This window comes from Sciurus carolinensis, chromosome 4, assembly GCF_902686445.1.
Source record: "Sciurus carolinensis chromosome 4, mSciCar1.2, whole genome shotgun sequence".
Taxonomy (NCBI): domain Eukaryota; kingdom Metazoa; phylum Chordata; class Mammalia; order Rodentia; family Sciuridae; genus Sciurus; species Sciurus carolinensis.
This window is the reverse complement of record NC_062216.1, coordinates 8,631,119-8,643,491: the sequence shown is the minus strand read 5'-3', so window position 1 is coordinate 8,643,491 and position 12,373 is coordinate 8,631,119. Positions and strand designations below refer to the sequence as shown.

The following is a 12,373-nucleotide window of genomic DNA, read 5'->3' as shown; positions in this document are numbered from 1 at the left end:
CTTCCCTCCATCAGCTGGCGAGGCTGGGACAGGTCACTGCACTCTGCTGGCCTGGGAGGGGCGTCGGCCTGCTGAGCACTCCCTCACTGCCGGATGGTGGGGAGCTTTCCCTCCTGCTTGAGCCAAGGGCAGTTGACTCGGGGCACTTCCTCTCTCCCAGAGCCAGGGGCTGTGGGTCTCGAGTCCTCCCTGGGGTTGCCGACAAGCCACTCATCAATGCCAGGCTGCGGCTGCTCCCGCCCATGCCACACTGAACCAGACATGCGGAGCCTCTGCTCAGCTCTGAATAGATGGTGTTTCCTTTCTAGTGGTTTTATTTAAAAGCCATGCCAGTCATTTCACATCCTGTCACAGAGATTTTGATGGACAGCCATCTGGTCAGCCAGAAGCTATTCACGGACCAACATGCCGACTTAGGCGTCGACACGGGCTGAGCTTACTGAGCCTCATGGGGTGTCTGTAACGTGTGTGCTGTGTTGGTGTATGTACTCTGGGCATGAAATTCGATAGAACCAGATCTAGAAGGTACCAAAGTGGTGTCTCAGTTCAGAAGGGAAAAGCAGAAACCAGCAAGAAGTGCCAGGGAGGAGCTCCCTGCTGGCACTGGAGGCGAACAGGACTGGCTTCTGCGCCCCTGTGTCGTGTCCCGTAAAACAGACCTGGCTGGCTCCCAGACAGTTTCTGTTGAGCTCTTTGAAGGTATACCCCAGTTTCTTATGGGCTCAGTATCATAAACTTAACTTCTAGGAAAATAACTCCTAACAATTAGAGTGCTTTAAAAATGATCACAAAATAAAATGAAACACACAGATATGTTTTACAAATAGTAACACACGAACCCAACACGTAAGCCTGAATTCTTTTGGTGGGTAAAGGAGATGGGCTTTGCTTGGATCAGACTTCATGAGGCTTTCAAAAATAGTCAAGAGGTCTGAACTGCTCTTTCTTTCCTAGTGGCTTTTCCTGTAGCAAGCACAGCCATCTGGCCTTGCTAAAGGGCCTTCTAACTGTGATCAGGGTCATCTGTCTCGAAGATGGTCACTGCTGATCCATGTGCCTGCATGTTTCCCCACCCCTGTGAGTGGTGGCTGCTGGGTTGTGCAGGGGCTGTGAAATCTTTGAACTTGGCGGCCCTGTCTAAGGCTCTGAATCCCGGGCTGTGGCTGGACTCCAGAGGGTCTAAGAATCATTTGAAATGATAACCAAATGTGTGGTTGTGAGTTTTCTATGGGAAGAGCATGCACATGTTCACGGGATTCTCCCCGAGGTGTGAAGTTCCCTGTGTTCAAGTTTCTTCATTCCGATACAGTTTCTGAGAAGTGAAAGGTCAGTCCACGGTGAGGTTGAGTGTTTCACACAGCATCCTCGTGAGCACCGTATGCACATGCACAAGGTACACACTCGCGTGCAGAATGCATGTGCATGCCCCTCTGTCCCACACACTTGGGCACACACACACACGTCTCCAGAGGCAGCACCCTTGACTCACTCCCAGTTCCCACTCTATAGAGTTCCAGTACAACTTTCTTGTTTATCCATGTCAACTTTTTGCACCTCTGACATGCGCAGTTCCCTGAGGCTTACTTCCTGCCCGGCTCTCTAGTCCTCCCTTCTGGGGACAGCTTGTGTGTGAGAAGGAACATGGAATCCAGAGCCAGACAGGCCTGGATCCTTATCCCATCACTAGTGCTTGGCACATGAACTTGAGCAAGGTTCTTAATTGCTTTTTGTTTCATCCTGCGTAAAGTCAGAATAGTGACCCCTACCCCATATGATTGCTTGCATAATGAAATGAAAAAAATGAAAGAAAAAGCAGCCTGCATTGGGCTTCTGCCACACGAGGGTCCCGCAAACTCCTGACATCCCGTAGAAAATCAGCGCCGGCCTAGCACCTCTGATGTCAGCTCTGCCGTCCTGAAGCTCCAGGTTGTCTTCTGGCCTCTGCTGGACTCAGGAGATGTTTGGGAAGATTTGGAAGGCCATTAACTCTCTGACGGGCTGGGCGCCAGGAGATCTCGCTCTCTTGCTGTTAGGAGAGTTTGTTCTGCCTTCAGAAGGTGTCGCTGCACTGTGGAGTCAGCTGAGGTGGGGCAAGAGAGAAAGGTGGAGCGCTTGTGGGGAGCGAGCCTTCACGCTGTATCCTTTGGCAGTTTTTTAGAGCTCAGCATCTTAACCTGAGGTCTAGATACCAAGAGCCAGAAGGCACCTGAGTGTTGTGGGATGTGCTTGTTGTAATCCCGTGTGTTGACGGCCAAAAAGATCCATGAAAAGCAAAAGCCTACAGATCCCTGTTTTGGGGCAAGTGGGAGACGGGGATGGAGAAAGGTCCTTGGAGAGGCGGCTGGGCCTGCCAGAGCTGCCAGGCAGACGGGTCCACCTTGGCGGCCGCTCCCGGGCTTGGGCGGCTCCTGGATCCAAGCGCAGCGTCTGCCACCATGCGGCCGCGCGCTGGAACTGCAGCGGCGAGAGTGGGTCTCCCTTGCACCCCGCCAACCCGGGGAGCGGGGGTGGGACCACAGCCCTAGGTCCTGCTTGACCGGGTCTGGGAAGAGCAGCGGCCCAGGTGCCTGGGCGGGAACAGGCGCCAGGGGGCTGTGGCAAGACACCTGGGCCTACCTGGGCGGAGGAGCCAGGAAGGGGCCAAGGATCCCTCACACCAGGGGTTGGCTCCTCAGAATAGGGAGCACAGCCAGGCAAGACAGCACAGGCGAGTCAGCCAGCCCAGGGGAACCAGCAGCCTTGTTGCTGGCCCAAGACCCAGGGAGAGCTCCCCTTGCGAATCAACCTGCTGTCCTTCAGATGGAATCTTTTACTGGTATATGGCTACAGCTGCAAGAGAGATTATTTTAAATCAATCACAGGAGTTCTCTGCTTCTCTTAACTTGCCACGGCCCACCATGTCGAGTCCTGACCTTGGCTTTTTCTTTTCAAGCTCTCTGCTGCCTGAAGCAGCAAACACTCCGCATGGTTCTCCTGCCAGTACGCCCCTCCCAGGCCCTCATCCTTCTGGAGTTCTGTCTCCTGAAAACAATCTGGTACCAAATGCCAGGTCAGACAGGATTCAGTCATGGAAACAGAAAATGTTCCAGGTAGTTCAAGCAGGACGGGTTTCATACAGGGGATTTGGTGTTTACAGAATCATTGCAGGTGAAGGTCTGGAGAAAGCATCATTAGATTTCAGGATACCAAGAGGTTACAGAAATCTCCAGAACTCACTGCCCAGTGACTTGAATTGCCTGCAGCTTGGGAATGGAGGGAAGCCAGCAGGAGCTGGCCAAGTCCCAGGTGTGCGCTCCGCACGCGGCCATCGCTGACCTCACCATGGTACCGTGCAGGTTATAGTCTCTCCTTGTGTTGAGCCTTTCAGATTCTATGTGGGTTTCTCTCATTTGTGGAATCAAAAGTGGGCCATTGCTATAAGTAGAATCTGGGAAATGTGGTCCCAAAGCGCCACCTCTGCAGTCCCTGCCACACTGAGGACATCAAGTATCAAGGCACAATGTCTGACATACACTTTTAAATATGGGAGATAATAATAGGATTTCCTTCCTAGGGCTGTTGTAATGCTAAAATTAATACATGCAAAGTCTTTGCACAGAGCATGGCATATGGTAAACCCTCAATAATTGCTAGTTTACAAAAAAAAAAAATAGTCAAAACTGACATTAGAATGACTCCTTCTTCTCATTTCTAACCCCTGCAAGAAAACCAGCTGCTCCTGGGCTGCCGGTCCAATAACCCGACTTGCCGAGGACTCCCGGCCTGCTTGACTTTAGGATTGCCTGTCTGCCTCCTTCTGGCTCCAAGAGCTAGGCAGAGATTCTGGAGAGAGGTTGAGCTCTCAGGAGAAGCTGAAGCAGCCATGCGTGCTGCATACGACATCGGGTTCACAGTGTGGGCAGATTGGAGGATTTCATCTCAGATGGACCAACAGTCTGGTCAGCACCTTGTGAAAGCAAGGTCCCTGGCTTGACTCGGCAGCTCGGGGCCAGATGGAGTCGGTGACTGAGGTTGAGTCTCTGTAGCCTTATGCTCAGAGACCCCCCTGCAACCAGAAAGAATCAGGGTGCAGCTGGAATCCAAAAGGGAGAAGCAATGGTAGAGTCTGTGGGGAGTCTTGTCTGTTTTTTAATCCATCTCATGCCCCAAATAGCTCTGTTCTTTCCCTTCAACTGTGGTGACAGGTTTCCTTCCCTAGTAGCAGATGCCACCAGAACTTAAACTGGGTCACGGAGGGCAGTGATGGCTGACATAGGCCCTCGAGTCATGTCCTCCCCTGACCTGGCTCCCCTGCCCGTCTGGCCTGGAGCTCAGAGCACAGGCCCCACAGGTAATGGGCTCCCAGAGCACCTGAGCAGGTGTCCTGCTCCCGAGAACTGCAGAGTGAGGACATTCTGTGCTATCACCTGAGGGTGTGTGGAGCCTGTCCTGAGCTGTGGGTGAGGGGTAGCAGTGGGGCAGTGGATAGAGCATAAATCCCAGAGTCACAACCTAATTTACACCTGATTTCAAATGCCAATTCACTGAGGTCAAGCAGGGTACACGTCCATCTGGGAAGGGCCCAGCCAGAGCATGACCTCCGCCCCATCCACTTCCTGCAACACCTCAGCCCCCCTCTTCCAGGAGGTCCTGTGTCTAGCATTGTGTCCTGAGGTCTCTTTCTCTCCCCCACAGGTTCTTTCAGAGCATGGCTTCAACCAGATCACCACTGACATCCGGGAGGGACAGACTTTCTACTACGCGGAAGACTACCACCAGCAGTACCTGAGCAAGAATCCAAATGGCTACTGCGGGCTCGGGGGCACCGGGGTTTCCTGTCCCTTGGGTATTAAAAAATGAGTTCTCCCTGCCTGGTGGGTCCCAGAGGCTCCAAAAACAATCCCTTCACCGAATGGGATCATGCTTCCGGGATCCACATTAGTAGCTTTCTGAAGTGCATGTAGCACAATAGTATTTTGCCAAAATCTGCTTTCTAGTTCAGGTTTAATTCACAGGACATGCAATGGCAAGTTGATAAAACATAATTTGTCTTCCAGTAAGTTAGGGTGGAAGTAAGTTAGCTGTGAGATTTTCTGGGTTATTTGAGATCTCAGTGGAGATGATGAACACCCGCAGGCCCTGTGTCCACCCTTTCTGGGTACCTGCCATGGGAGACAAGGAGGCTGGGAGATTGCTAGACAGCACTCAGGGATACTGGGAATCCTTGATCTGTGCCCTGTGCCACCTCACATGCCCTCCTGTCCCCCAGTGCCTTAGTTTGCAAACATTTACAGCCCCAATGGATCACTCGCTGAAACGCTTTGTTCTGCAGAGCCGAGATGTGTGTGAGAGGCCTCTGCTCCCTTCCTGGCCATCTCTGTGCAGACCAAAGATGTGCATTAGCTTGATGAATCTAACACTTTGCTTACAGCAATGAGAAATGCTTGTTCTAATAAAAATCTCCATTCAGTAATACCAACTGCCGGGCGCCTCGTCCATTTTCCCCTTGTTTAGGAAGGATATTTGTAGGCACCGTGAGATAGATTAACAAGCTGTAAGAGAGCTCGGGAGGCGAGAAGACTTGTAATCATTTTCCCCAAAATGGAAAATATTATGATTGAAATTTTTGGAAAACACGCCCACCTCCAGCTCCTTGCAACTGCAGGGGTAATAGCTGCTTATCGGTGCCTGTCCCATCCATCACACCAGGGACTACTGTGGCTGTCAAGAGCAGACACCTCAGTCCCTGCCTTGCAGAACCTTCTATTCTGGACAAGGAGTGGGAGCCATAAACCAGAAACATGTAGACCCATGGATGAGTGCGTGGATTTCGGGTCCTGAGAGAAGGCGTGAAAGTGAGAAGGATGGGGTGGGGAGCTGGGCCTGGGGTGGGCATCTCAGCTGGGAGGTGAACTTGGGAGCAGAATGACCTGAGCCATGTGGTGACCTGCAGGCCACAGCTGGCCGAGAGCACTCACGGTGGCAGAGGTGCCAACTATCTGCTCCCCCTTCTTGGCACCTTTCAGCTGCTTGGAGCAAAAGCTTTCCAAACAGAAGGGCCTGGGTGAACAAATGGCCCAGGTCAGGGAGGAACCAGAGGACAGGAAGATCAGTGGGGTTCAGGGGATGTGCAGGAGGAGGGTCCCTGAGAGAGCTCGGCAGTGCCCAGACTTGGAGGACCTTCTCAGGACAGGGCCTCGGGCTCTTTATTGGTTGGGCAGCTGCTGGAGAGTCAAGCATTTCTTTGGGTGGATGGTGGTGCTGTTTACCTGTGAGGGAGCAGGTCTAGGGGAGGAGGAGTGAATGGATCGCTCAGCTTAGGCCACACCCAAGTGGAAGTGCTTCCTGCCATCCTAATGGAGGGCCGGGAGGGAGGCAGCTTGTGATTCGGGTCTAGAATCGGAAGGAATCCGAGAATGAGAAATCTCAGCATCATCAGCCTAGAAATGTCTTTTGGAGCCAGGGAGCCAGTGGAAATCATTTAGGGAGGGAATGGAGAGCCAGAGGGAGTCTGGGCATTGAATGTAGGACCTTAAGACATCTAGAGGTCTGGTCAAAGGAGGAACAAAAGAATTTAGAACATTGCAGCTGCGACTGGCTCGGGGGAAGGTGCTGTCCCAGGGAAACATAAGCATGTGTTACATCAGGAGTCTGCAGCAGATCTTAGACCAAGGACCATGATCTGAATGAAGCAAGAAAGTAAGTGACCAGGAGGTCAGGTCCTTGGGGAAGGCCCTCAAAACCTTCAAGATTCAAGGAACCTTCCCTCAGCCTCTTGCAGAAGGAGCTGGCATCCGATTCTGGACATGGATCTGACCAGGCCTTCTCAGAGCTGTTGTAGACTCTCTAAGCTGATGCTAGTCTTGGAAAACCCGCCATGTCACCAGGGCCCACTGGTCAGAGGGGATCAAAAAGGCAGATGGGTCTTGTCCCAAGTCTGTCTCACAGACCAGAGAGTGAATCACAGGACTGAAGGTATTTAGCCACTCCCAGAATGCGCCTGTGTATTGGCCATGTTTCCAGCTTCTGTAAACTGGACACTCTAACACCTGCCTGACTCACATACACTAGGCATGCCTGGTTCTAGACAAGCTGGTCATCTCCGTGCATCTCTGGGCCTTGACCTCCTCACCCCGCTGCTCCTCAGAGGAGTCCCTCTCCTGAGGGTGTTTCCAGAGAGAAACAAACCAGCCCAGAGTTCATGTCCCAGCCACCCCTTTGGGGGCTCTCATGCTCTTGGCCACTGTCTACCTGACCTCTTCACCCTGGGCCAGCCCTGAGCCCCAGAGCCCACTGAAATTATTCACTAGATAATCTGGAGGCTGCTTAGCCTGCTTATTCAAACTCACTCATTCCTTCCTGCAGAAACTACAAGAAAGGCTTTTTTGTTGTTGTTGTTACTGGGGATTGAACCCAGGGGTGCTTAACCACTCAGCCACATCCCCAGCCCTTTTTATATTTTCTTTAGAGACAGTGGCTTCCTAGGTTGCTCAGGGCCTCACTAAGTTGCTAACACTAGCTTTGAACTTGCGATCCTCCTACCTCAGCCTCCCACACCTGGGATTATAGGCATGTGCCAACATGACTAGTTACAAGAAGGGCTCTTGTCCACAGTTCCTCCTCCTTCTGTCTCCTGATGGACCCCAGTGCTTTTCTGGTGGCCCCAAGGATGGCATGCCCCCTCCTCTGGACCTGTGAGTAACAAATGGTCTTTTCAATCTTTTCAATGGCAGTCATTTCCTGCTCCGTTGGCCTTATTGTAGCAAGGTAATAAGCAGACCTATTAAAACAGAATTTATAGTTTACTCATGTTGTATCTTCCAATCCATGAACACAGTGTAGTTCTTGATTTAATTTCATAAATTTAATTAAGTAAATGTATTTTACTTCCCTGAATAAATTTTGCAGTTTTCAATGTGCAGGTATTGCATATCTTTTATTAAATGTATCCCTAAGTGTTTCATATTTCAATGTAACGGTCATTTTGTTTTTGAACTTCAGTCTGTAATTGTTCATTGCTGGCTTACACAAGTACAATTGCTTTTTGTACATTGACCTGGTGTGGTGCCACCAGGCTAAGCTCACTAATTCCAGCCTCTTTTTCATGGATTCTGTGACATCTTCTACGTAAGTAACACGGTCACGGACAGAAATGTCCCTCTTCCTCGTCCTTGTCCCTGCGCCTTTCCGGCTCCCAGCCTTACTGCTCCAGCTCCCGCAGGTATTTATCAGGATTCCTTTCCCTCTGCTACCTTGATGGCACTCTGCAAGCTTTGATATGTTAGTGTTTTCATTTCCACTTGGTTCAATTTTTAATTTTTTTGAGTTCTTTTGACTTCTGGGTTATTAAGAATTTGTTGTTTAATTTCCAAACATTTGGAGATTTTCCAGAACTCTGTTATCAGTTTCAAATGTAATTCTATCATTGTCAAAAATGTGGTATGTCTTGAGAAATTTTGAATTTATTGAGACTTTTTCGTGGGCCAGAATATGATCCTTTGTGGTCAGTGTTTTGCGTGTACATGAGACAAATGAGTATTTTGCTGTTGTCAGGGAGAGTGTTCTCTAGGTGCTAATCAAGTCCGGTTGGTGAATGGTGTCATTCAAGTCCCTTCTGTCCTCACTGACGCTCTGTCTACTTTATCAATTATTAGGAGAGAAGTTGAATTCTCCAACTATAATTGTGAATTTGTCTATTTCTTCATAATAGTATTATTAGTTTTTGTTTCACGTATCTGGAAATTCTGTCACTAGGTGCATACGTGTTTAAGATTTCATATCCTCTTGATGGACGGAACTGTTAGGAAATGCCCTCTTCATCCCTTGTAATATTCTTTGTTCTGAAGTCCCATCTTATATTGATACAGTCCCTCCAGCTTTCTTTAGGTTAGTGCTCACAGAATATGTAACTTTCCATCTTTTTACATTTCACCAGCTTGTACCTTGACTTTGGAAGTGAGTTTGTGTGCGACACGAGGTTCAGCTGTGCCCAGTCAGCTCATCCGACAGTGCCCAACTTTAAGTGGGTGGTTGAGGCTGTTGACATCTTCCATGTAGCTCTTTGTTTTCTTCTTGTCCTACTCAGTCTTCATTCACTGTCTGATGTTTTCCTCTCTTCTTTTAGGGTAATGAATATTTTCTGTGATTATCTTCTGTATAGGTTTATTTACCTCCCTGCTGTGTTATTTCAGTGGTTGCTTTCAGGTTTATCAGCTACATCTTTGACTCATTATCTACTTCAATTGATGTCGCTCACTCACTGTGTACTGTGAGCTCCTGAAAATAGTGCGCTTTGTTCCTCTCCCCCTGCCTGTTGTGCTAGTTTTATCATATATTTGATTCTATCCTTGGTACAAACTCCATTATACAATTGCCATTATTTTTGCTTTGAATTGTCAATTATTTTATAATTTAGTTTTACATTTAAATAATAAGAAAACTGTCTTGTACAGAACCATATAGCTAACATTTCTACTGTTCCTCTTTCTTGTGATGGACTTGTATTTCCACCTGCCCCACTTCGCTTCCACTTGGAGGATGCATTTCCTGTGGTAGATCTTCCTGGTGATGGATTCTTTCTGCTTTGGTACCTCTGAGAAAGTATTTATCTCACCTTAGTTTATCAAACATGTTTTTGCTGATATAAAATTCTAACCTGATGTCTTTTTCTTTCAGGAATTTGGAGATGTTGTTCCAATGTCTTTGGGGAGGGGGGACTTGCATAGTGTTCAGTGAAAAATCTGCAGTTATCTTTATTCCTTTGTATACAAATGAACGTAATTTTTCCACCCTTATGTCTGCTTTTATAAATCACCAGTTTTAAATAATTTAATTAGACTGGATAAAATTGTATTGCTGTAAAATAATACATCCAATTTCCAGCCTCTGGTACCTGTGAATGTGGCCTTGTTTGGAAATTGGGTCTCTGCAGATGCAATCACATTAAACTGTTACACTGGTTTAGGGTATGTCCTAACCCATGGCTAGTGCCCTTATGAGATGAGAGAAATTTGGATACACACAGATGTGTACACACACACACACACACACACACACAGACACTTGAGAATGTCATGTAAAGACAGAGACAGGCAGAAAGAAGATCATGCGAAGGTGGAGATAGGGATAGGAGTGGTGTATCTTCACACCAAGGAACACCAAGGATTGTTGGCAACGGTCAGAATCTATGAAGAAGCTTGGAACGATTCTTCCCATGGTCACTTTAGAGAGAACACAGCACTGGTGACACCCTGATTTTGAACTTCTGGCCTCCTAAATTATAAGACAATTAATTTCTGTTATTGTAAGCTCCCAGTTTATGGTAGTTTGTTACAGCAGCCCTCAGAAACTAATACAATGCTGACATGCTTTGATGTGGTGTTCTTTGTGTTTCTTGTGCTTGGATTTTGTTGAGCTTCTTAAATCTGCTTATAGTTTTCATCAGACTCTGAAACTTTCTGCCATTAAATCTTCAAATATTTTTTCAATCCTCTCCCCTTCTTTGGGGACCCCCACTAAATGTCCCATTTATACTTTGATCACTTTTCCAGCCTTTTTTAATCTCCAAGTTTTATTTCGGACTGCTTCAATTGTTCTATTTCTATGTTTTCAAGTTTCTCAACCTTTTCTTTTGCAACGTTTAATCTGCCATTAATCCATCCAGAGCTATTTCATCTTGGACGTTGTGGTTTTCATCTCTCTCTCTCTTTTTTTAATCTCCTGGTGTTTGATTGGGGACTTTGATACCTCTTCTACGAGTCTACTAAGATGTTCAGTCTTTCCTTTGGCTTCTTAAATACATTTAATGTATTTACAACAATTTTTTAAATGTTCCTGTCTCCTGATTCTATCATCAGTGTCACTTCTGGGTCTCTTTGGTTGACTGTTATTTTCATCATGGGTCTTATGGAATCCCTTCTTTAGGTATAAATTTTGGCCTGACGTGAGAACATTGTTAACTTTGAACATATTGTTGCATTCATATGAGTATCCCTGAGATTTATTCTGCATCAAGTAACACACGAGTTGCTTGGAAATGACTTGATCTGTTCAGGACTGGCGTTCAAGCTTTCTGAGGCGGCCAGCGCAGCGGTTAATCTAGGACTGATACTTCAGCCTCCAGGAGTTCTCTGCCACTGCCCTGGGGTCAGGGTTGCTCTTCTGGTTGGGGGAAGTAGAAACCTTTCCTAGCCCTGTGGGAGCTCTGGGTCTTGTTCTCTCCAACCCTTTGGATGATTCTGTCTCCATCCTCTGCTATGGAAAAATCAGGTGGGCCACGCACCTATCCGTTAGGTAGAATAGCCAGCCACAGCACTTTGACACTACTTTTAGGGGACAGACATTTAAATTTATTTTATCATTCAAAGAAAAAAAGACAAAATCTGCTCTACTATCTGCTCATGTGTGCATCCTTACAGCAACGTGTGGCTGTGTGTCTGAGGGTGACTACAGAATTGTAACGCGCATGGCTAGGTGGAGCATCTTGGTGAAGACGAGGGTGGACAGTCTCTCTCAGCAGGTGGTTACTGAACAGTATGACCAGTGAGCTCCAGAAAGGACCTGATTTTCCTGCAACTGAGTGAAGGGGAAAGCCTGAACCCTGGGTTTGGCCCACAGTGGTGGCAAGAGAAAGATGATGAGCAGGGTGGCCTGGGGAGAAGGGCAGTCAGAGGCCACGCAGAGTAGTGTGGGCAGCAAGCAAGGGCTTGAAGCCGGCACACCTCAGGCAGGTTCGCTTGAGTTTCTAAGCCCAAGTGTCCTGGCCTCTAAAAAGGATTTGGCGCTAACTGCCTCGCAGGGGAAATGGAAATGGAAGCCGTGGGCACTGGACACCCCTCTCTGCAACTTTAGTTATGAGGCAGATAAGAAGCCTGTGAGTAATGGAAACCAAGGCACAGAGCAGGGGTGGTATGAGGGTCACAGAATGAACAAGACTGGAAAAGACCTGGGCTGCCTCATCCTACCTTCCCACAGAAAGAAATCAAGGCAGCAAAGACTTTGAGGCACTCAAGCAAAGAGACCACAGGTAAGGACTCACCTGACACCCATGCCCCATGGAGTATGGGAACTAAAGTCTCCAGGATTTCAGCCACGTGATCCTGAGAGAGGTTAGGAGAGCTGGGGTGATGCTGAGTATCTAAACCAGTGTCTGTCATGGGACACTAAATGTGGGTGACAATGATGGTAAATCCCAGTGTGGTTATCAGCGACAGCACCTGTGAAGTCCTTAGCCCAGAGTGATCAGGCACATGGTAAGCCCGGGAATTTGCTATGTTATAGAGCAATTTTTACCTGCTCCTCAAACTCGTTTCTCTCCTTTTTAGGAGACTGGCTGGTTTGGTTCTCCTGTCTGGGCCTTGATTAGGATAATAGTCCTTGCTACCTGGTTTCAGGC

At 48.1% G+C, this 12,373-nt stretch overlaps 1 protein-coding gene across 5 annotated transcripts in view; it reads left to right on the top strand.

Moving 5' to 3' along the window:
- Msra (methionine sulfoxide reductase A) overlaps positions 1 to 7,929 on the top strand; it is a 336,723-nt gene extending 328,794 nt beyond the window's left edge. For 2 of the 5 annotated variants that reach the window (XM_047549563.1, XM_047549564.1), the window contains exon 6: positions 4,675 to 7,923. In XM_047549563.1, coding sequence (XP_047405519.1) covers positions 4,675 to 4,839 — 165 coding nt within the window. In that variant the 3' untranslated portion in view covers positions 4,840 to 7,923. Of the gene's footprint in view, positions 1 to 4,674 lie in introns of all 5 variants that reach the window. The other 3 variants (XM_047549561.1, XM_047549562.1, XM_047549560.1) reach the window with 3 other exon arrangements.
- The last annotated feature ends 4,444 nt before the right edge of the window (positions 7,930 to 12,373 follow it).